We start from the raw sequence: 23,645 nt of genomic DNA, 5'->3' as shown, positions 1-23,645 counted from the left end.
TGTTTTTTTCTATGCTTTCTGCAGACTCTGAGGACTTGTGTCTTGCTTGTGACACATTGCCAACCTGGAACACCTTATTCTCTTTAGTCCTCAATTTTCCCATCTTTAGATAGGACAAGATTATTTCTGATTTTTCTTCTCTCTACCTCGGTGTTTTATTTGACATATTATAGTCATATACTAAGTACCACATAATAAGCATTCTAGGATTTTTAGAAATAAAGTTGGAATAAATGGATACAAATACCCCTGTTCAGTAATAAAACTGAATGGCTTTAAAAATTATTTTTCTATATCAAAAGACTAGTAAAAAAAAAGGAACTCTTTTAGACAGCTTATTTGTAGTGTTCAGTTTGAACAGAATACTCCCTGAAACAGGAACTGGAGGAATATACATGATTGTTTTGTATTGTTGTATTGCCAAGGTGATATTTTGAACGATAGCTTATCTGGTAAATTGGTTGTGTGGGGGAACAATCTAACAGTTATTAAACCTTTATTGAACAGTCTGGAACCGAATGATGAAGGGCCCGAGGGTATGGTGGACAAGGTTAAAGGGAAGTGAGAAGTAAAAGATATTATTTTAATTATAGAATTTGTAGTTTGAGAGACAGAATATGTACATTAAAAGACCTAATAGCAATTTAAAGTGAAAGTTCTAGAAAGTGTCTACCTTAAAACTCTTAATAATTGAAAGCAGACTGTTTTTAAGATGATTTAGGGGAATGAGGGTCAGGGTGGCTCTTCCCAGGTAAATGCTGATTCGATTCTTGAAAGGGTGTTGACTGTCCATTGTCAGGTGGTAGGGGGAGGTGCTGTGTGGTCAAGGGGGTGGTATGTGAAAAGAAAAGAAGTCAGGCTTAGCACATGGCACATGGCAGACTGTAAAGCCTAGCAATTTAGAAGCAAAAAGACTTTATAGTGGATATGAGCTATGAGATAGGAGAGGCATGGTGTCCCTGAGGTTCTTATTTCTGAAGAGGGATAAGTAAGGGTGACAAGTTGGAAACTCATGATTATTTTGGCAGCTGTGTGTAGGATGGGATTGTAATTAAGCTTGGTGAAGACTGACATTATGATAGCAGGTCATGTACAACTAGAGAGAAAAAACTGCCTATATTGTTATAACATTTAGAATTTTGTAACCAGTAATGTTTTAAGCAGATAAAAGGTATATAGGTGAACACAGAAGTCAAAAGTATCTCCCCAAAAGTTTGGATTGGGATGGACTTCTCTGACTCCACTGATATGGAAATTGGAAATGAGTTTTATTTTGGGTTAGAAAGTGATGTTTGTTTCCTGGACATTAAGAGGGTAGTTAGATAACTCAACTTATGGGCTTCAGGATTTTGTTTTGTTTTAAATATGTGACCTTATTTTTGTCATGTAGCTTAGAATCTGTGAGTGCAACATGTAAACAGCTGAGTCAAGAGCTTATGGAAAAATATGGAGAGCTAAAGAAGATGGAAGCGCACAACAATGAGTACAGGGCTGAGATCAAGCAGGTGAGAGTGGCAGACCCTGCTGTGTTTGTAGACTGAGCAGTGGGTTGGGAGGTTATAGAAGTTAATTTTAGTGAGAAAAATGTCATCCAGAGGCCATTTGATGCTCGTGAGTAGAGTGCCTGTAATGTGCTTAGGAGAATATCTTTCTGTGTCGTCCTCAGGGATGCCATTTAAGTATTTTCAAGATAATTGAAGCCTGCCCCCTTTGAACTCTACAACTTTATTTTAAATGTGTCTTGATGAAAAATTTTCTAAAAGATAAACACCTTCTTGCTTGCATGAACACATGAACGTATTAATTGAGGTGGCATTTAGTATTTTCTTACTGACTGAAGGTGGTGATGGATGTGTATTCTCTTCTGTGCTGTGGGTAGTTATATCCTCATTGGCATTTGAAGTTTGTGGAATTTGTCTCTGTGTTAGTGGGCCCTGGCTGTCCTATTTGTTGAGTCATTTCTTTTTATTACTTCTTTGAGATTACTTCTAGCCCCCTTTTTTCTTCTCTTTCTGTTATCTTCTGTGGACCAGGAAACCATATAAGCAAAAATTTTAGATTTGCAGCTAAAAAAAGAGTGAAGGTAACAAATGCTGTCCTCCAAACAATGTGTGCTTCAGCTCTCTGATGCTGGTTCTCAGCATTTGAGTCAGCCATCTCTCCCTGTTTTGAGATCTAATAAATAATTGTGGGTATAATCACTTGACCTTCAGTACAGATACGCAGCTTTGTAAATTGCTAATTTTTTGCAGATTTAATTAGGGAAAAATTTATGACTTGAGGCAAGGTAAAAATCACTCTATTATTAATATTATATTTTTCTATCTAACATGTCTTCTCTCAATTTTTAATGCTTTCTATTTTTTGCAGTTGAAAGAACAGATTTTACAGGCTGAACAGAGTTACAGTTCTGTACTAGAAGGAATGAAGATGGAGATCTCCCAGCTAACTCGAGAGTTACATCAGCGAGATATCACTATTGCTTCCACCAAAAGTTCTTCCTCTGACATGGAAAAGCGACTCAAAGTGGAGCTACAAAAGGCAGAAGCAAAAGCAGTAGAGCATAAGGTGAAACTTGAACAAAAATTTTCTTTATTTGAAGTTTGTTTTTGAAGGTTCATTTTATTAAAGGTATAATTTCCATAGTGTTTAATTCAGTAAATTGTTATGAATCCTCTTCTTTAGGCTGGTTAACAAGTAGTCTAGTGAAGATTGGCAGGAGTTAAGAGTAGTTCAGACAAGTGAAAAGACTATTTCTGTGGTGAGTGGTGAAGGTTACCCTGTTCACTGTGGCAGGTGGGACAAGTGTGTGAGGGATGAGGTGGGAAAGCAGGGATTAGCTCCTAAAGGGCCTGCCTGCCCTGTACAGGAGTTTTCATGTTATCTTGGGGTCAGTAGAGAATGGGTTAAACAGGAGTAAAAAGTTTCTGTGGTTGTATGTAGAATAAGCAAGGAGGCAGAGAGACCACTCAGATGCTGTCACAGCAGTGAAGTGGTGGCCTGAGCACTGCGCAGGGGAGACCCAGAGAAATGGACTCATTCTGGAGATACTTTCCTGTTAAGATTGAGTAGACTTTGTATTTGACTGGATAGGGAGAGTGAGTTAGATAGAGTTAGGGAAGGATGTCACTAGGATTCCGGCTTGGGCAACTGATTAGAGAGTGATGCTCTTTAATGAAATACAGAAAAGATAAGGAGGAGGTTTGGGGAGGATAATGAATTTGTATGAAAGGTACCCGAAATGGGGAAGCTGGCAGATGGAACACTGGTTTGAGATAAAAGCTGGACTTTCATATGGATATAGCTAATAGTTCCACAGAAGGCCTGGAGTGCAAGACTAAAATCAAGGTAAAACATTTAGCTGTGGAAGTCTTTACATGAAGTTGGCATTTGAAACCCCAAGAGACTTAGATATTGTAAGGAGAAGGCATAGAATGTGAAGAGGAGAGACTTGAACCCAACTTAGGAAACTACTCGTTTAGGGTAAAAAGGTGCCAGAATGATGCTAAAAATGAAAGAGACCATTCCATCTTATATGTAAAAAAAATCTGGAATTATGATTTTAAAACCATATAACATGTGGTTATAATTTTCTTAGCATTTTCTTTGTAAAGAACTAAAATATAAACTAGTTGGTGTATAATAAAAAGTAAAGAAATTCTAAAAAAAAAAAAAAAAAATGAAAGAGACAATAAGGAAGAAAACCAGATAGTTCTCACAAAAGAAGTAGGAAGCCAAGGAAGGCAGGAATCTTCAAGTAGGAATAAGCTACTACCTTGAAAGGAGTGCAGATTATGAGATGCTGGAGGCAGAGGCCAGGAAGAAGAGTCCCAGAGAGTCACCAGTGCCTGGATTGATCTGTTTAGAATAATACTCTTAATTGCATGTGTACAAATTCATGTTGAAACACCTTTTCAAAAAACTTTTTAGAAAGTATTTGTATATATGAATGAAGAATGTAACTTCACCTAATGAAAATTTGTGGAATTTTCATTAGGTGAAGTTTTTTGGAAACTTTGTGGAATTTGTGGAAAAATTTTTTAAGATGCATTTGATTTATTCATCACATTTATTTCTTTTTTTCTACTTTTCCCTTCTCAGGAGATGTTGGGTCAGCTGGAATCACTCAAATTAGAAAATCGTCATCTTTCTGAAATGGTGATGAAATTGGAATTGGGTTTACATGAGGTACATATATAGAAACTTGCTTTTCTACTGTCCAAGCCTTAAAAGAAATTACTTTGTAAATACTGATATTGTAAAGAGAAAGCTAAGATCAAACTATGAAATGATCCTTCTGCAAAAACTTTCTCAAAAAGAAGTCAAGACAGTGATAGGAGTGAGCAAAATATGACTCTTCACTCCAACAACTGGAAGATTTTAAAAAATACTGTATGTGATAAAAATGCATGTACAGTCTGTGTTCTTAATAGAGAGAATGTATATAAAGGGTTTAGCATAGTGTCTGGCATTTCAGTTCAGTTCAGTTCAGTCACTCAGTCGTGTCCGACTCTTTGCGATCCCATGAATCGCAGGACGCCAGGCCTCCCTGTCCATCACCAGCTCCCGGAGTTTACTCAAACTCATGCCCATCGAGTCAGTGATGCCATCCAGCCATCTCATCCTCTGTCATCCCCTTCTTCTTCTGCCCCCAATCCCTCCCAGCATTAGGGTCTTTCCCAATGAGTTAACTCTTCGCATGAGGTAGCCAAAGTACTGGAGTTTCAGCTTCAGCATCAGTCCTTCCAGTGAACACCCAAGACTGATCTCCTTCAGGATGGACTGGTTGGAGCTCCTTGCAGTGCAAGGGACCCTCAAGAGTCTTCTCCAACACCACAGTTCAAAAGCATCAATTCTTCGGCGCTCAGCTTTCTTCACAGTCCAACTCTCATATCCATACATGACCACTGGAAAAACCATAGCCTTGATCAGACGGACCTTTGTTGGCAAAGTAATGTCTCTGCTTTTTAATATGCTATCTAGGTTGGTCATAACTTTCCTTCCAAGGAGTAAACATCTTTTAATTTTATGGCTGCAATCACCATCTGCAGTGATTTTGGACCTCCAAAAAATAAAGTCTGACACTGTTTCCACTGTCTCCCCATCTATTTCCCATGAGGTGATGGGACCAGATGCCATGATCTTAGTTTTCTGAATGTTAAGCTTTAAGCCAACTTTTTCACTCTCCTCTTTCACTTTCATCAAAAGGCTTTTTAGTTCCTCTTCACTCTCTGCCATAAGGGTGGTGTCATCTGCATATCTGAGGTTATTGATATTTCTTCTGGCAATCTTGATTCCAGCTTGTGCTTCTTCCAGCCCAGCGTTTCTCATGATGTGCTCTACATATAAGTTAAATAAGCAGGGTGACAATATACAGCCTTGAAATGCTCCTTTTCCAATTTAGAACCAGTCTGTTGTTCCATGTCCAGTTCTAACTGTTGCTTCCTGACCTGCATACAGGTGGTATATAATAAATACTTAACACTGTTATTATTACTGTAATTACTGTTTTCACAATCTTCATTATAAAGTATGTCATCTTTTAAGTAGTTTTGTTTTAAATATATTTCTACAAGGTAAAAGTGTTAAGTGAAAGTGTTAGTCGCTCAGTTGTATCTGACTCTGTGACCCCCAGACTACAGCCCTCCAGGTTCCTCTGTCCATAGGATTCTCCAGGCAAAAATACTGGAGTGGGTAGCCATTCCCTTCTCCAGGGGATCTTCCCAACTCAGAGATCAAACCCGTATCACCTGCATTGTAGGCAGATTCTTTACCTTCTGAGCCATTAGAGAAAATACACTTCATTTAATCAAATATTCTAGAATCTTTTATGCTGAAAGTATTTAGTAGACAGTGTAATAGATACAAGGATGAATAAGATTCTTGTCTTTACAAGATTGAGGGTAATCCAGTAGGGAGGGTAAGAAATGTAAACAAGCTTCTATGAAACCAGAGATCAGTATTAGCTAACAGAGAGTTACCAACTGTGTAAGTGCTCTTTTAACTATTTTGTTATAAAATTGTTATTTTTGCAAAATGACCCATCTGTTTCTTACCCCTCTTTTTTTTTTTTTTTTAACCGCTCTTTTCTTGATACAGGTCAAATGCCCAGAGATTTTAGAAATTCTGTTTTTCTGGAGAGTATATGCCTCCAAAAATTCATGGTTATACAATGCCCCTGTTGGCTCCTAAGTAGTTTTAGTTTCACTCTCAAGGATTGTGGAGGGCTGGGGTGGAAGACCATGCAAAACACTACACGAATACTTTATTTCAGCTAAAGGAAAATACAGGGAACCATTTTTATAATCTTTTGAGAGGGTGAGACACTCTTAGCATCTTGAAATCACAAAGAATTTTACAACGTAAAGAATTCTACAACATAAAAATATAAAATTTCTGGACTACTAAAGGCCCCATTTAAAAGACTGATAGACTAGAGGAAAACAATCTGTTAACAGACAAAAGGTTAATATAAAATATTAATATATAAGACCTTATAAAGATAACAATCATTGGGATCTAGTAGGAAAATAGGTTCAGTTCAGTACAGTTCACTCACTCAGTCATGTCCAACTTTGAGACCCCATGGACTGCAGCAGGGCAGGCTTCCCTGTCTATTACCAGTTCCCAGAGCTTGCTCAAACTAATGTGCATTGAGTCGGTGATGCCATCCAACCATCTCATCGTCTGTCGTTTCTTTCTCCTCCTGCCCTCAATCTTTCCCAGCATTGGGGTCTTTTCAGATGAGTCAGTTCTTCGCATGAGGTGGCCAAAGTATTGGAGCTTCAGCTTCAGCATCAATCCTGCCAGTGAATATTTAGGATTGATTTCCTTTAGGGTTGACTGGTTGGATTTCCTTGAAGTCCAAGGGACTCTCAAGAGTCTTCTCCAGCACCACAATTCAAAAGCATCAATTCTTCGGTGCTCAGCTTTCTTTATAGTCCAACTCTCACATCCATACATGACTATTGGAAAAACCATAGCTTTGACTACATGGACCTTTGTCAGCAAAGTAATGTCTCTGCTTTTTAATATGCTATCTAGGCTGGTCATAGCTTTTCTTCCAAAGAGCAAGCATATTTTAACTTCATGGCTGTAGTCACCATCTGCAGTGATTTTGGAGCCCAAGAAAATAAAGTCCCTCACTGTTTCCATTGTTTCCCCATCTATTTCCCATAAAGTGATGGGACCAGATGCCATGATCTTAGTTTTTTGAATGTTGAGTTTTAAGCCAGCTTTTTCACTCTGCTCTTTAACTTTCATCAAGAGGCTTGTTTGTTCTTCACTTTCTGTCATAAGGGTGGTGTCATGTGCATATCTGAAGTTATTGATATTTCTCTCAGCAATATTTATTCTACCTTGTGTTTCATCCAGCCCAGCATTTCTCATGATGTACTCTACATATAAGTTAAATAAGCAGGGTGACGATATATAGCCTTGACATACTCCTTTCCCAATTTGGAACCAGTTTGTTGTTCCATGTCCGGTTCTAACTGTTGCTTGTTGACCTGCCTACAGATTTCTCAGGGGGGAGGTAAGGTGATCTGGTATTCTCATCTCTTGAAGAATTTCCCACAGTTTGTTGTAATCTACACAGTCCATAAATAGATAATCATAGAAGTAATACAGAAATTCAGCAAAGAAGAAAAGCAGTTACATCCCTTTAATAATCAAAAGAAATAAATATTCTTTTGTTTATTGGCTTGACAATGATTTTTTAAAAACTGATATAACCAGTGTTGGCAGGGATATAGAGCAACAGGCTCTTTAGTGATCTGTTAATGAGAAAGTAAATTGACAGCTATTCTGGAGGGCAGTTTAGCAATGTCCATTAAACTGAATGTAAAGGCATGCAGTCTATAAAGTCCTGAGTCATGTGCATTTCTGATTGTGGTTGTCATTGCTGAATTATTCTCCTTTTGTCATCAGTTTGCATTCCCAAAGAACCCATCCTGGAGAAGCAAATGCATGAAAATGGTCATTTCAGTATTGTTTGCAGTATCTACAATTTTGAAAAAATGTAAATGTTAGTTTGCAGAGGGATGGTTTCATGATTTTCTTTACTAGGAAATGTTATGCCGTCATTTAATGTGGCAGATGAACATATGCTCCCTCGCCAAATCCCTCTAAAACTAAAGTGAAAGGACTTTGTTTTTTAAAGCAAACATACAAGGATGAAAACGTAGGAGAGGAGAAAACAGCTAAATATTTTGTAAGGGGGAAGGTGGATGGAAAGAAGGAAAGAAGAAAGGAAGGATGCATAGATGGAAGGAAGGAAAATGACTTTATACACCTTGATAAGCAATACTAAGCTAGTGGTAGAGAAAACCAACAGCCTGATTTGCACCACAGAGTCTTCAAAAGGCTCAGGATTTCAGTTCAATTCAGTTGTGGCTGACTCGATGCAACCCCATGGACTGCAGCACGCCAGTCTTCCCTGTCCATCACCAATTCCCAGAGCTTGCTCAAAGTCGTGTCCATTGAGTCAGTCATGACTCTCACCATCCAACCTTCTCATCCTCTGTCATGCCCTTCTCCTGCCTTCAGTCTTTCCCAGCATCTTTCCCAGGGTCTTTTCCAGTGAGTCAGTTCTTCATATCAGGTGGTCAAAGTATTGGAGCTTCAGCTTCAGCAACAGTCCTTCCAGTGAATATTCAGGACTGATTTCTTTTACAATTGACTGGTTGGATCTCGTTGCAGTCCAGAGGACTCTCAAGAGTCTCCAACACCACAGTTCAAAAGCATCATTTCTTTGGTGCTCAGGTTTTTTTATGGTCCAACTCTGACATCTGTGCATGACTTCTGGAAAAACCATAGCTTTGGCTAGATGAACCTTTGTTGGCAAAGTAATGTCTCTGCTTTTTGATATGCTGTCTTGGTTAGTCATAGCTTTTCTTCCAAAGAGCAAGCGTCTTTTAATTTCATGGCTGCAGCCACCATCTGCAGTGATTTTGGAGCCCAAGAACATAAAGTCTGTCACTGCTCAGGATTTGGAAATAGCTGATTGAGACTTTTATCTTATGTAGTGTGATTACCTGTTCATATTTAAGAGTTGGGAACTCTCAGAGGTGCTTAACTTAGACTATGGCCAGAGATTCTGTTCAGCTTAATTTCTCCTGAACCCTCTAACAGTGGTAATGATGTCGTTTCTTCACACAGCCAGGTGTGTGCTTGCTATGCACTTTTTATATTACCTTTCACATTCATTTGTTTGTAATTGTTGTTAATAAAATAGTAAATTTGAGAAAAACTTAAATGATGCCTGCCTTGGAAAAAGCAAACATTATCTTCTTCTAAAAGATATCTTTTTTTTTTTTTTTTTTTAGTTTTAGGATATTTTATTTATTTATTTTTCTTTTTTATTTTTTTTTCCATTTATTTTTATTAGTTGGAGGCTAATTAACTTTACATCATTGCAGTGGTTTTTGTCATACATTGAAATGAATTAGCCATGGATTTACATGTATTCCCCATCCCATTCCCCCCTCCCACCTCCCTCTCCACCCGATCCCACTGGGTCTTCCCAGTGCACCAGGCCCGAAGATATCTTTAATGACATCAGATATGAAACTCTGGCTGTTGAGAATCGTGTCAGCAGTTTAGACTTCCTCTGATTTTGAAGTTACAGTGTAAACATGATGTATGTATTAAGAACAGTTATTAAAAAGTTCCATTTTGCATTTATCATCCTAGGAAGTTGATATTACTTTTACAAATGAATAATTTTGGCTAAATAACTTTTAATAAAAGTATCTAATTAGCTTTGTAATGAAAGCAATAGCTCTGATAAATTATTTACCACAGTGAAAATAAAAGTCACTAGTAGTTCATAGTTTAACTCCTATGTCCTGCAGATTTTTTTTTTTTGAGATTTTATCTGTCAACAATTTGCTGAAAGATTTTATAACTTATTCTGACTACTAGTACACATAGTTAAATGGTTGTATTTTAAGCTTTATTTTTTTGTTAGGTAAATTGTGTTTGTCAAACTACTTGACCAGCTTATTTTCAAAAACTTCTTTATAGAAAAGAGCAAGCTAAACTTCGTGTTAAATTCCAAAGAAGACAACCATAATTTTTCAGAATGCTAATGAAAATATTTTGTCATTAGAAAAAAATGGTCCAGACTTTTGTTTTTTTAGGTGCTATATTACTAGGAAGTACCTAGAATTGAAGAGCAATAGAATTTATAATCACAGAATTCAGACCATATCAGAGTAGTAATTCCTACCTTATCCTTGTTGAATACTGACTTATCATGTCGAAATCAGTCTCACATACCAGAATAGGTACAACATTATGTAAAAGTCTTTAAGACCAGAGAGTTATTTATTTAAAAGTTGTCCATGCCAGCCAGAATTCCTTTTCAGAACCTTATGTTCAGATTTCTTTCTTTGAAATAGATCTCTTGATTTTCTTCCACAGGTATTGTGGGGCTATTCAACCTTCTGTCTCCATCTTTTTTTTTTTTAAGTTAAACTATAGTTATATAATTATAGTTATAGTTGTATAATTGCATAGTTACAATATTATATCAAAGTGTACAACATAGTTCAATATTTTTATAGATTATGCTATTTAAAGTTATTATAAAATAATGGCTATATTGTCTGCTGTATAATATTTTTTTTTCCATTTATTTTTATTAGTTGGAGGCTAATTACTTTACATCATTGCAGTGGTTTTTGTCATACATTGAAATGAATTAGCCATGGATTTACATGTATTCCCCATCCCATTCCCCCCTCCCACCTCCCTCTCCACCCGATCCCTCTGGGTCTTCCCAGTGCACCAGGCCCGAGCACTTGTCTCATGCACCCAACCTGGGCTGGTGATCTGTTTCACCCTAGATAATATGTTTCATCTGCTGTATAATATATCCTTGTAACTTATTTATTTTATATGTAGTAGTTTGTGCCTCTTAATCCGCTACCCCTGTCTAGCCGCACCCCCCTTCCCTCTCCCCATTGGTAACCCTTCTCTGTGTCTGTGAGTCTGTTTCTGTTTTATCATATCCATTTGTTTTATTTTTTGTTTTCCATATATAACTGATAACATATAGTCTTTGTATTTCTCCATCTGATTTATTTCACTAAGCTCAACTTTCTATTTCTTAAAGAATGCATGGTTACTATTTTCTTTCTTTTTGTCTGTTTTTGATTCTCATTTGTAGCTTTCTTCCATCCTAGTTCCAGCCTTCCTCCAGCTCCTTGGATATTCCTTCACACATTAGGGAAGCCCATTGTGCTCCTATCCCATTAACTAAGAAATACACCCTTTTTTTTTAAGGTGCCAAAACCAGATCTATATTTTTTCCTAAGTAAAACCATAGATTAACTAGTCACAGCTAAAAGTAATTTTCAACCAGCAGTATCACAGATCACAAGTATTCTTTTACAAATTAAGTGCCTCTGTTCTTTTTTATTAGGCAAAAGAGATTTCACTAGCAGACCTCCAGGAAAATTATATTGAGGCATTAAATAAATTAGTATTTGAAAATCAACAACTACAGAAAGATTTGATGGATACAAAAGGTCAGCTGGAGATTTCTACTCAAATATGCAAAAAAAACCGGGACAGGATCTTTAAACCAACACACAGCAGAGTACCTGAGTTCAAGAATACAGAGTTCAAGTAAATTTTCTTCATAGTTTATTTAAAATATATATCTTTATTATGTAATGCTCATTTCTTTGAGAATAATTTCCAATTTATAGAAATTAAATCTTTATCAAAGGACCCTATGTTTAATTTTGAAGTACAGTGTGTACAAGTAAAGCTGTTAGGTTAAAAAATGCAGGGGGTTATATATCACTTTCATGCAAACTTCTAGATGTAGGTGAGAATAACAGCCTAATGCCCCTGAGTTTTGTCATGCTGCTTCCCACCTCTCTAGCTTCACTTGGCCCATAAGAAGTGGAAGTTAGCTTTTTATAAAAAGCTTCTTTTGTATTTTTGGTGAACCAGCAATAGACTGTTACCTAAAACATCAGTATTCAATGAAAAACCACCCGGCTTCAGCTCTTACATGTTTTCCTATCAGGAACCTTTGCTGACACCCTCTCTGCCACTCCCACCTTACCCCCAGGTAAAGATAAGGGACTTCTCTATGCACATTGCTTCCCTCTGTCCTACCACCAACCTTACTAGGGCACCCAGATAGCATACTTGTCTTCCTTGCTGTTGTGTAAGTCTGTGGGGGCAGGGACGTGGTCATGGGGGTTGGATATTGGGGGCCAGGGTGATGAAAAGAATGCCTGGCCTGAGCAGGCTGCTGATTTTGTAAATTATAGCCTTCTCCTTAGTCTGGTACTGTATTTTTATTGAACTTCCAACAATAAGTCTGTTTTAAAGGAGGAAAGCTACTACAGTGTTTATCTGCTTTATTTTCCAATCTGCTATCCAGGCCAGCCCATGGCCAGCACAGGCATGATGGGATGAAGGCTGAGCCCTACAAAGCAGGTCTTCATTCTCCGCAAGGACAAGCATCGGATAGCATAGAGCCTGTGTCCCTGTCCCGGGGCTTCAGCCCCCAGAGCCATCAGATTAGCTCTTGCTGCTCCACTGTCTCTCTGCCGTCAAACTTTCTGTGCAAAACTCACTCTCTTCCTTCAATGCTAGATACAAATGAAACCAACTTTTCTGACACTATCTCTGAGAGCATAAATGACCCAGAAGACTTTACATCTTCGGTATGGAAACTTTTTGATCTTACTAGTTTATTAAGTGTGTTTAGTTTGATTTTGTTTTTTTATTTTAAGGCAGAGGGTTTTTTTTTTCTTTTTGTCTCCTTACTTCTTCTCACTCTTAAGTACCCTTTGTTATTCTCATGTATTTCTGTCCTAAGATTTTGCTTGTGAAGACTTCAGTCACGAGTACTTTTTAAAATGTGTCTTGTTAAATATAAGTTATAGGCATTCATTTATTTTTAGCCAAAATTTAAAATTCCCTTCCTGCCTTTTTTCAGAGAGGGTCACCTTTGTATTGGAAATGATTGGTTCAAAGAATATCTCTACCTGCCAAGACAGTCCTGGAGCGTAGACAGTGGGGAAGGAGAAAAGGAATGGCTGGAAAGGGAAAGAGTGGGTCGAGGCAGAGGAGTTATTGGCATCTGATGTGTCTGTTATGGACCATAGGTTGGGTGCCGCCACACGGGGCCCTGGTGGCAGATGCTGCCCTTCAACAGGGCTGGCCCCTTGTTCCTGCAGCAGATGTGAGGACTCCTCTCCACCCTTGTTTTTGCCTTCTGTGCTGAAGCGCTCACCTCTAGCCGTTCATTCTCATCACCCTGTGATCCTATATCTGTGAAAGTTCAGTATTTTTGACTTTTTAATGTGCCAACAAGTCCATAGGAGTTCTCTTTTAGTTGTTGAAATATATGTACTATATATGTAATTCTGAAATCCAAAAAAGACCTGATGACTAACTTTCTAAGTTTGGCACTAAGACCTGACCTGGCCTGAACTGATATGATGTGATAAAATGTTGATTGATCCCACTTAACATTTTACATCAGAAATACCAATGTGTTTGATTATGGGATGCTACCTCAGACTCCTCATAGGTCACGTATTCTATATTTTTGAATTCATCTACTTGCTGAACTATTTGTTACCTGTAAGCAGAACTCATAAGCACTTCCACAGTCATTCATGAACATGGCAGAGCTGGATAAAATGTGAGTCACTGGACTTGCATGTTTCCAGCTAAGGTCAGTCAAGGTGGTACGTTACCCTCTTGTTTCAGCTCTTGTGCTGAGATTCCCAGAAGACAGAGCCACTCGGGCAGTACAGTGCACGAAGCTCAGATGCTGGGCTTGGGCAGGGTTCGAACCCCAGCTTTGGCCCCATTAATGGGGGTGGCCTCAGGCGAGTCACTAAACACTGTGAACCTTGTCTTTTGTGAAATAAAGCAAACAATCTACCTGGTGAGTTATTCTTAGGAGTTAGGATTATAATCTATGTGAAGTTTGTGTGTATGTGTTTATGTTTCCCATAAGAGCAGTGTTTCAATATTCATTAATTCAGTGTTTGAGATGACGTTATAGAAAATAACTACTGCAGATAAGGATCAACTAAATATGGTACATCTAAATTCTGAAACCAGTGATTTCAGACAAGGGGCTGTAGACTCAAATTTTGGAGGAAGGAAATCTTGTATCTGGTATCTAATTCATTACAGGTAGATTTTCTATGCTTTAAAAAGTAACATTCAGATTTTTATAAGTCAGTTTGAAATAAATAGGCATTAAGTATATCTCTTCTAGGGTATATAAGGCTCTGAAAGTCTTCAAATGAGTATATTTATATGATGCTTCACACTTACATAACTGTGTCAGAAAGGAAGAGATCTGTGTTAAGTTTTGTGGATCTTTTTTTTTTTTACTGTTATCATCATTAGGATAAAAACAATATCTTGTCAGAGGAAAACATCCCCCTTTTGATATTGGTACTTAGAAAATATCATGAATACTGTATCTTAGAAATATACTGTTCAACTTACATATGTCAAAATTTGTTTCTCTTCTAGTGTCCCTTGCCTCTGTCTCCTCTTGGTTCAATAGCCACAAGATTTTTGGAAGAGGAAGAACTGAGGTCTCATCACATTCTAGAGCGCCTTGATGCCCATATTGAAGAACTAAAGCGAGAAAGTGAAAAGACAGTGAAACAATTCACAGTCCTGAAGTAGCCTCTTAAAAATCACAAACTTGGAAATAAAAATAAACACTGAAGAGTTACTGTCATCCTGAAGTAGCAGCTCTTTGAAAGCCTGAACATACGACTATATAGAAGCCATAAAAATGAGATGTACTAAAGCTGCTGTGAGGAATCTGAGAAGCTGATACTTAGCTCTAAGGTGTTTTCTCTGCACTGTCTTGTTTAAAGGACTTTTTCCAGCAATAACATGTAAATAAACCACTTTGCTAGACTTTTTTCTCATATTAATATTTATTATCGTAAAGTAATACTTTCTCTTGCTGACTTAAATGTAATAGCTGAAGACTAATTAAAGATTTTATGATACATGTTGGAAATAAAGTAACTGTAGGAACTTCCTTTGGGAGCAGTGTATGTAGTAGAAGCCATGGATCTCAGAGTCAGAGTGATCCAGATTTTGCTGATTTTTGTACTGGTTTTGCTCATCATTAGCCAGTTGGGCTGGTAATGTGTGAGGCTAGGCAGAAGTATGTGAAGGGGCTGTAGAACTTTGACAGGAAGCCCTCTCCTATTCGAAAGAGATGTGGGAAAGAGGTGGGAGCAGGGCCTGGGGCTGGGTTTGTGTGGGAGCCTGGGGACACTCTGTAGAAATCTTGGCATCTGCATTTCTGAGGAGAGGTTTGAAGGGGAGACAAAGATGTCAAGGTGCAGAGGCATTTGAAGCTGTGGAGATCTGGAGGAGGAGGGCAAGGAGAGAGAAGAGCAGAACCTGGGGCCTGAAGGACACCAGCACATGAGCATCATGTGGTTAGATCCAGCAGATGAGCTGGAATGTGCAGCCAGAGACCAGCAGGCCAGGTGGAGGGCTCTTGTCTCCCAAGATGGGGCTCCTGTGATCCAGCCTTCTCTGTGGATCTTTCCCATCAGCAAACAAACATCCTGTTATTTCTCCTTTCTTTAAAGCAAAACAAAACCTCAGTTCCACATCCTCCCTACTGCTCCACACACTTGCTTCCCTTCACACAGATGTCTCTGGCGAGAACAGTCTGCAGTGACTGTTGCCACTGTCATCTTTTTTTTTTTTTTAATTTATTTTTAATTGGAGGATAATGGCTTCAAAATGTTGTGTTGGTTTCTGTCATACAACAAAGTGAATCAGCCATAAGTATACATATGTCCCCTCCCTCTTGAACCTCTCCCATTCCCCATCTCATCCCACCCCTCTAGGTTCTCACCGAGTACATAGTTGAGCTCCCTGTGTTATACGGCAACTTCCCATTAGCTACCTGTTTTATAAATAGTAATGTATATGTTTCAGTGCTACTCTCTCAATTCACCATGCCCTCTCTTTCCCCAGACTGTGTCAAGTCTGTTCTCTTCCATCTGTGTCTGTATTCTGTCCTGCAAAAGGATTCGTCAGTACCATTTTTATAGTTCCATATATATGTGTTAATATACTATATTTGTTTTTCTCTTCCTGACTCACTTCACTCTGTATAGCAGGCTATAGATTCATCTACCTCAGGACAACTGACTCAAATGGGTTCCTTTTTATGGCTGTGTAATATTCCATTGTCTATATGTAGCACAGCTTCCTTATCCATTCATCTGTCAGGGGACATCTAGGTTGGTTCCTTATCCTACCTAGCTATTGTAAATAGTGCTGCAGTGAACACTGGGGTACATGTATCTTTTTCAGTTATGGTTTCCTCAGGGTATATGCCCAGTAGTGGAATTGCTGGGTCATACGTAGTTTGGGCTTCCCAGGTGGTGCTAGTTGTAAAGAACCTGCCTGCCAGTGCAGGAGATAAAAGAGATGTGGGTTTGATCCCTGGGTCAGGAAGATCCCCTGGAGGAGACCATGGCAACCCACTCTGGTATTCTTGCGTGGAGAATCCCCATGGACAGAGGAGCCTGGCAGGCTACAGTCCATAGGGTTGCAAAGAGTTGGACATGACTGAAGTGACTTTGCATGCATGCATGCATGGTAGTTTTATTCCTAGTTTTTTAAGGAATCTCCACACTATTGTCCATAGTGGCTGTATCAGTTTGCATTCCCACCAACAGTGCAAGAGTGTTCCTTTTTCTCCACACCCTCTCCAGCATTTATTGTTTGTAGACTTTTTTGATGATGTTCATTCTGACCAGTGTGAGGTGATAACTTCATTGTAGTTTTGATTTGCATTTCTCTAGTAATGAGTGATGTTGATCATCTTTTCATGTATTTGTTGGCCATCTGTATGTCTTCTGTGGAGAAATGTCTGTATGGGTCTTCTGCCCATTTTTTTATTGGGTTGTTTGTTTTTTCTGTTATTGAGTTGCATGAGCTGTTTGTAGATTTTGGAGCCTTTGTCAGTTGTTTCATTTGCAATTATTTTCTCCCATTCTAAGGGTTGTTTTTTCATCTTGTTTATAGTTTCCTTTGCTGTGCAAAAGCTTTTAAGTTTAATTAGGACCCACTTGTTTGTTTTTGTTTTTATTTCTATTACTCTAGGTCAAAAAGGATATTGCTGTGATTTATGTCAAAGAGTGTTCTGCCCATGTTTTTCTCTAAGAGTTTTATAGTTTCTGGCCTTACATTTAGGTCTTTAATCCATTTTGAGTTTATTTTTGTGTATGGTATTAGGAAGTTTTCTGTTATTGTTGTTTAGTCATTTAAGTCATGTCTGGCTTTTTGTGACCCCATAGACTACAGCATGCCAGGCTTCCCTGTCTTTAACTATCTCCCAGAATTTGCTCAGATTCATGTCCATTGAGTCAGTGATGCCATCCAACCATCTTATCCTCTGTTTCCCCCTTCTCTTTCTGTCCTCAATCTTTCCCATCATCAGCATCTTTTCCAATGAGTTGGCTGTTTGCATCAGGTGGCCAAAGTATTGGAGCCTCAGCATCAGTGCTTCTAATGAATATTCAGGGTTGGTTTCCTTTAAGGTTGACTGGTTTGATCTCCTTGCTGTCCAAGGGACTCTCAAGAGTTCTCCAGCACAACAATTCGAAAGCATCAATTCTTCATTGCTCAGCCTTCTTTATGGTCCAGTTCTCACATCCATGCATGACTACTGGAAAAACCATAGCTTTGACTATATGGATGTTTGTCAGCAAAGTGATGTTTCTGCTTTGTAATACACTGTCTAGGTTTGTCACAGCTTTTCTTCCAAGGAGCAAGCATCTCTTAATTTCATGACTGCAGTCATCATCTACAGTGGTTTTGGAGCCCAAGAAAATAAAGTTTGTCACTGTTTCTACCATTTCCCCATCTATTCACCATGAAGTGATGGGACTGGATGCCATGAACTTCATTTTTTAAATGTTGAGTTTTAAGCCAGCTTTTTCACTCCTCTTTGACTCTCATCAGGAAGCTCTTTAGTTCCTCTTTATCTTCTGCCATTAGAGTGGTATTATTTGCATATCTGAGGTTGTTGATATTTCTCCTGGAAATTTTGATTCCAGCTTGTGTGTCATCCAGCCCGGCATTTCACATGATGTACTTTGCATATAAGTTAAATAAGCAGGGTGACAATATACAGCCTTGACGTACTTCTTTCCCAATTTGGAACCAGTCCGTTGTTCCATGTCTGATTCTAACAGTTGCTTTTTGACCTGCATACAGGTTTCTCAGGAGGCAGATAAGGTGATCTGGTAGTCCCATCTCTTGAAGAATTTTCCATAGTTTGTTGTGATCCAGACATCTAATGCTTTAGCATAGTCAATGAAGCAAAAGTAGATGTTTTTCTGGAATTCCCTTGCTTTTTCTATGATCCAACAGATGTTGACAATTTGATCTCTGGTTCCTCTGCCTTTTCTAAATCCAGCTTGTACATCAGGAAGTTTTCAATTCATGTACTGTTGAAGCCTTGCTTGAAGAATTTTGAACACAACTTTGCTAGCATGTTAAATGAGCGCATCTAATTTCATTCTTTTGCATGTAGCTATCCAGTTTTCCCAGCACCACTTATTGAAGAGGTTATCTTTTTGCCATTGTATTTTCTTGCTTCCTTTGTCAAAGATAATAGATGCGTCCCATTATTTTCTTAACTTAATCCTCTCCAACCCCACCTCCCTCCCCAACATGAAACTGCTCTCCTGGCCTGGAAGTCGCCAGTGGCTTTGTCAGTTCTGAGCATCATTTCACATGCTTGGTCTCCCCCTCACCGTCTCTTGGTTTGTCTGACCTGACACTCCTACCCGTTCTGTTTCTACTCTTCTGACTTTTCCTCTACTAAAGGCCCCCGCTAGGACTTCGGTGTGAGTTTTCTCACTCAACATGCTCTTTCCCTAGACTATTGCATTCAACTTTTAAGCTGACCTCTGCATTCAAAACTGACCTTGACCTCTCCCCAGAGCTCCTGCCTTAGAATGTCTTCATTTGAATGTCTGATAAGAACCTTGGGCTGGAGATTTCCAAGAGAAATCTTGAATCTCCCTGTTGCTTAGATTCCATGTCAGGGTGGCATCATGTGTGCCAGTTGCTAGGAGTTATTCCTTAATTCCTTCCTTACCCACACCTCCGTATCCAAGCCTTTGGGAGGTCCTGTCAATTCTGCCTACTGTCTCAGACCCAACCATTTCTCTCCTCATGCCTGCCACCCAGTCTCTCACCTAGATACCAGCAGTAACCTCCTAATTGCTATTACTCCTACTCCTGACTCAAAAATTCATTCTCCATACCTCCTAAGTTATCCTTGAGAAATGTAAATTAAACTGTCCCTGCTACCTCCCTTCCAATCCTTCAAAGGCTCCATTCCATATTCCACTAAGTTTAAATGTGAGTTGCTTGTCATCTCCCATAAGAACCGCAATACTCGGTGCCCACCTCCATCACCCACTCCATCACTGTCCTTCCGTTGTGCGCCAGCCTCCTTGGCCTCCTTTGTTTCTTGAGTGCTGCCAGCCTTAGCCTGTGCAGGTCGTTGCCCTTGCTGTTTGCCTGGAGTCCTGTTCTCGCACCTATGATAGGTGCTTTCTCCAAATCCTCCCTGACTGCCATCTCCAAAACCCACTTCTCCCAGTTTCTCTTGCTCCCTGCCCAGAGTTATTTCCTTCATAGTACTCAGCACTCTGCAATCCTTTTGTCACTTGATTTGCATTTTTATTGTCACTTCTGCCTTTAGAATTAAGCTGCTTGAGGGGAAGGACTTTGCTGCCTGATGGGGCCCTCACCTCTCCACACAAGCCCAGCACTTGGAGCTACTCAAGTAGTTCAGAAACCAGTGAATAAATGTCTTTCCTCAGATGCCACACTTTTTTTCCTTCGTACATGCTACCAACCCTTCGGCCAGCCCCTCTTCCCACATACCTCCTGCCCCAGGCCCCAGTACCTTGCTTGGCAAAGCTTCCCCACACACATCCCGGGGAGGGGGCCTCCTTGTTTCTCACGAAGCTGTGTGTGTGCATCTCTCAAAGCTCAAACCACCCTGTGCTTCCTCTTCAATTTCTGTGTCTCCCACTGAACTGAAAACTCAAGAGCAGGGGCCGCCCTCAGTCAGCAGGTTGCCTAACATAGTACATACTAAGCAAGTACTAGGTGGATGAAAATCACCAACATTCTCGGTTTCATTGTAAAATGGATAATACTTCATGGGGTTTAGTGGATTTACTGAAAAGATATTTCTGAAAGGGCTTTGTAGACTCTGAAAATACTATACCAGTGTGGACTATTATGAGGGGATTCTGAGTCTTAGACTGTCCCAAGCTTATGAAATGTTCATACTGCCTGTTGACTAGGGGGAACAACGGCAGACTGTAGTTGCTGGAAATAAGGAGTCATGAGGTGCTATGTATTTTCTTAAATTTATACAGTACTGTGTTGTTTTAAGTTGAAATCGTTAACTGATTGAATTTGTCAGAATGTTTAATTGTAATTTAATCTCTTAACTTTATTCTTCAAAAAGATATGCCAAATATTAAAATGTGTCAAAATTAAATTTGAGTTAGTTTCTTCATATACATTTCACAAAACCTCTCAGTGAGCGGGGTGCCCGAATTAGCTGAAAAGATAAGGGTGTTGTCGTCTGGTTGTGGGTTTTCAGATGACATTTTCTTGGGTGAGTTATTCTTCTTGGCCTGGATCCTAGTGAAGTTGTGTCTGGATTTCTATGCAGATTTTAGCTGAGGAAGACAAAGATGAATTCCCACTATGGGTTGGACATGACCTTTCCATGGAGCCTCTTTTGATTTCAGCAAGTCTAGGAGGCAGTGGGTGTCGTTGTTCGCATGTGACAGCAAGGATTTAAGTGGCTTGGCTTTCTAACAGCACCTGGGGGTAGAGAGTGTGGCCTTTGTAGGCACACAACCCTGTTCCGAATCCTTGCTCTGCCACTTACTAGCCCTGTGACCTTGAGCAAATTAATAACCTTCTCAAGGCCTTAGTTTTCTTATCTGTAAAGTGGGGGAGATAAAAATCGTATCTACCTCCTAGTGTTTGTGAAGCACTTAGAACAGGGCCTGGTCCAATAAACACTATGGAGGTATCTTGTTGAGTAGAAACAATACCATGCTCTGTGTTTCTATTATGTCGGTTTAGCTGCAAAAAATTCTGTCCTCCTTTTCATACACAGACGTGTGACACCAGGCAAACTATAGGTGATGGTGGTCTGTTTGCAAAATGCCCTTGAGACCAACACCTAAAAGTTACAGGTAAGGAAAATAACTACAAAATCAGCTCTATCCTTGAGAACATACACCAAGTAAACAGGTGTCACGCACAGCGCTTCACGAAGTGCACAACATAAGGTGCAGAATGGCAAGGTTAGAAAAAGAAATGTGTTGACTTGTTCTAGAAACAGATTGAAATAGTAGACAAAAATGCATCTGAAAGGAACAAATAGTGGGATTGGGCCAAAGGACAAGTGAGGGCCGTAAATGCTGGTCACAGAGGATCAGCTAGTCCAGCCTGGTTGGTAGAGGCAGGCAGCAACACTACCACTGAGCTTCTTAAAGGCCAAAGCAGAGGAGAAAACATTATTATTTATTACTTAAGTACATAATTAAATTATTATTTATTAATTATTACAAAATTGGAACACACCATGGGTTCAAGAGAAGTACTCTCTCAGTGTGTGTGTGAGCAGTGGGAGTGGGCCATAGCATTTTTGTAACTGAAATAATAAGAGGATCAGTACAGCTTCCTTACAGGGTTCTTCAGTGCAGGCTATTGGCATAATGCTGGAGTACAACTGAGGAACCAGTTTTCAGAAGTCACCAACATGACAGCGTGAAGCTCTTGTAGCCTGGCTTGATGAAAGGGGAAAATTTAGAGGCATGATGGACTGCAATCGTCTATAAAAGCAATCTCCTATAAAAAGCTATTTCTCCTCTCTGCAGTTTTAATAATTTAAACAATAGTTCACTCTTTCTTTCTGTGGGAACCTAGAATTTGGGAAACTAACATTGCCCATTAAGGCCAAGTTCAAATGATTTGACAACCCAATCAGAAGTAGGTTTATACTCTTCTTATGAAAAGAAACTAGTTAAGGCAAAACTTGAATAGTGGAAGGTCCAGGAGCTCCCTGATATTAAATGCAGGGAGAGGATCCATAATTCCTACAAGACTCTCAGAGATATCTGTGAGCCAAAAAGAGATTAAGAACCACAATTTTAGGGGCTGGAATTCTCCCAGAATGGCGTTCTGTTTCCTGGGGCGAGATACAAAATTGGAGACGCCTAACCAATTCCTATTGGGGCTGAGTTTTAAAGTGCAGTTGAATAGTCATGAAAAATTCAAGCTTTTCAATAATAAAAAGACAACCCAATTTAAAAGTGGGCAAAGGATCTGAAGGACACTTCTCTAAAGACAATATACAAATGGCTAATAAGCACATGAAAAGATGCTCTACATCATTAGTTGTCGGGGAAATGCAAATCAAAACATTTTACACCCACTTGTAATAAATAGAAAGATAAAAAGTAAGTGTTGATGAGGATGTGGAGAAATTGGAACCCTCATACATTGCTGATGGGAATGTGAGATGGTTCAGTTACTTTGGAAAACAATCTGGCAGTTCCTTAAAGTTAGATTTACCATTTTACCCAGCAATATCAAGCCTAGGTATACACCCAAGCTCAGTGAAGACATGTCCATATAAAGAGTTGTACATGAATGTTCATGGCATTATTCATAAGAGCCCCTCAAATGGAAAAGAACTAAAGGTCCTCTAACTGATAGATAGGTAAACAAAACATGGTATATCTATACAATGGAGTATTATTGGGGAATAAAAAGGAATGAAGTATGATTCTACAATAGGGATGAAACCTGAAAGCATTAAGCAGAAGAAGCTAGTCACAGAAGACCACATATGTATGGCTTCATTCATTTATATGAAAAATCTATGATTGGCAGCCTATAGAGACAGTAGTTGGTGGTTGCCGAGGGCTGGGGGGTGTGGCAGGGCCTGGGGTGAAGACTAAAGGGTACAAATTTCTTGGGGGCTAAGAAAATGTTCAAAAATTGATTGTGATGGCTGCACAACTCTGAATATAGCACAACTGAAAACCACTGAATTGTACACTTTAAATGGGTAACTTAAATGGCACGTGAATTATATTTTAGTAAAGCTCTTACCGAAAAAACCCTCTGATGCACAGCAACACCTAAAAAAAGTCAAGTTTATATTCAGAAAACGTCACAGCACATATAGCACATGCTATTCTAAAGTTTCATACTCTCCACTTTCACACTTGGGTAACGGCGGTGCCCTCTTTAGGGGGTGGACATCCAGCTCTGCCTGAACAGTCACTTGTGGAGGGTGCGGGCGGGTGGGGTCCCTCACCGAGGCTCCGTGGGTAAGGGCTTTGCCAGGAGCCGGGGCACCCTGGGCTCCGCTCCTGGCAGCGGAGTGCGGGCTCATGCTGTCCACAACGGGGCTGGTTTCCGGAAGAGCCGAGGGCTCTGGCAGCAACGTCTGTGCTTCCTGACCACTGACGGGAAGTGTGGGAGTACGGGGCTGTGCCCCAAGCCTGCCTGGCCAGTCCCCGGTGCCTCTACAA

The 23,645-nt window shown here is 39.5% G+C and overlaps 1 protein-coding gene across 12 annotated transcripts in view; it reads left to right on the top strand.

Annotated features, from left to right (window-relative positions):
- CEP63 (centrosomal protein 63) overlaps positions 1-14,928 on the top strand; it is a 78,258-nt gene extending 63,330 nt beyond the window's left edge. For 8 of the 12 annotated variants that reach the window (XM_070466710.1, XM_070466717.1, XM_070466711.1 and 5 more), the window contains 6 exons: positions 1,391-1,505; positions 2,371-2,568; positions 4,102-4,188; positions 11,429-11,634; positions 12,407-12,692; positions 14,530-14,928. In XM_070466710.1, the coding sequence (XP_070322811.1) occupies positions 1,391-1,505; positions 2,371-2,568; positions 4,102-4,188; positions 11,429-11,634; positions 12,407-12,692; positions 14,530-14,688 (1,051 nt within the window). In that variant the 3' untranslated portion in view covers positions 14,689-14,928. Of the gene's footprint in view, positions 1-1,390; positions 1,506-2,370; positions 2,569-4,101; positions 4,189-11,428; positions 11,635-12,406; positions 12,693-14,529 lie in introns of those variants that run through there. The other 4 variants (XM_070466716.1, XM_070466718.1, XM_070466713.1 and 1 more) reach the window with 3 other exon arrangements.
- The last annotated feature ends 8,717 nt before the right edge of the window (positions 14,929-23,645 follow it).

Source organism: Odocoileus virginianus, chromosome 4 (genome assembly GCF_023699985.2).
Source record: "Odocoileus virginianus isolate 20LAN1187 ecotype Illinois chromosome 4, Ovbor_1.2, whole genome shotgun sequence".
Taxonomy (NCBI): Eukaryota; Metazoa; Chordata; class Mammalia; order Artiodactyla; family Cervidae; genus Odocoileus; species Odocoileus virginianus.
Note: the sequence above shows the minus strand (reverse complement) of the source record. Positions and strands in the feature narration are given on the sequence as shown.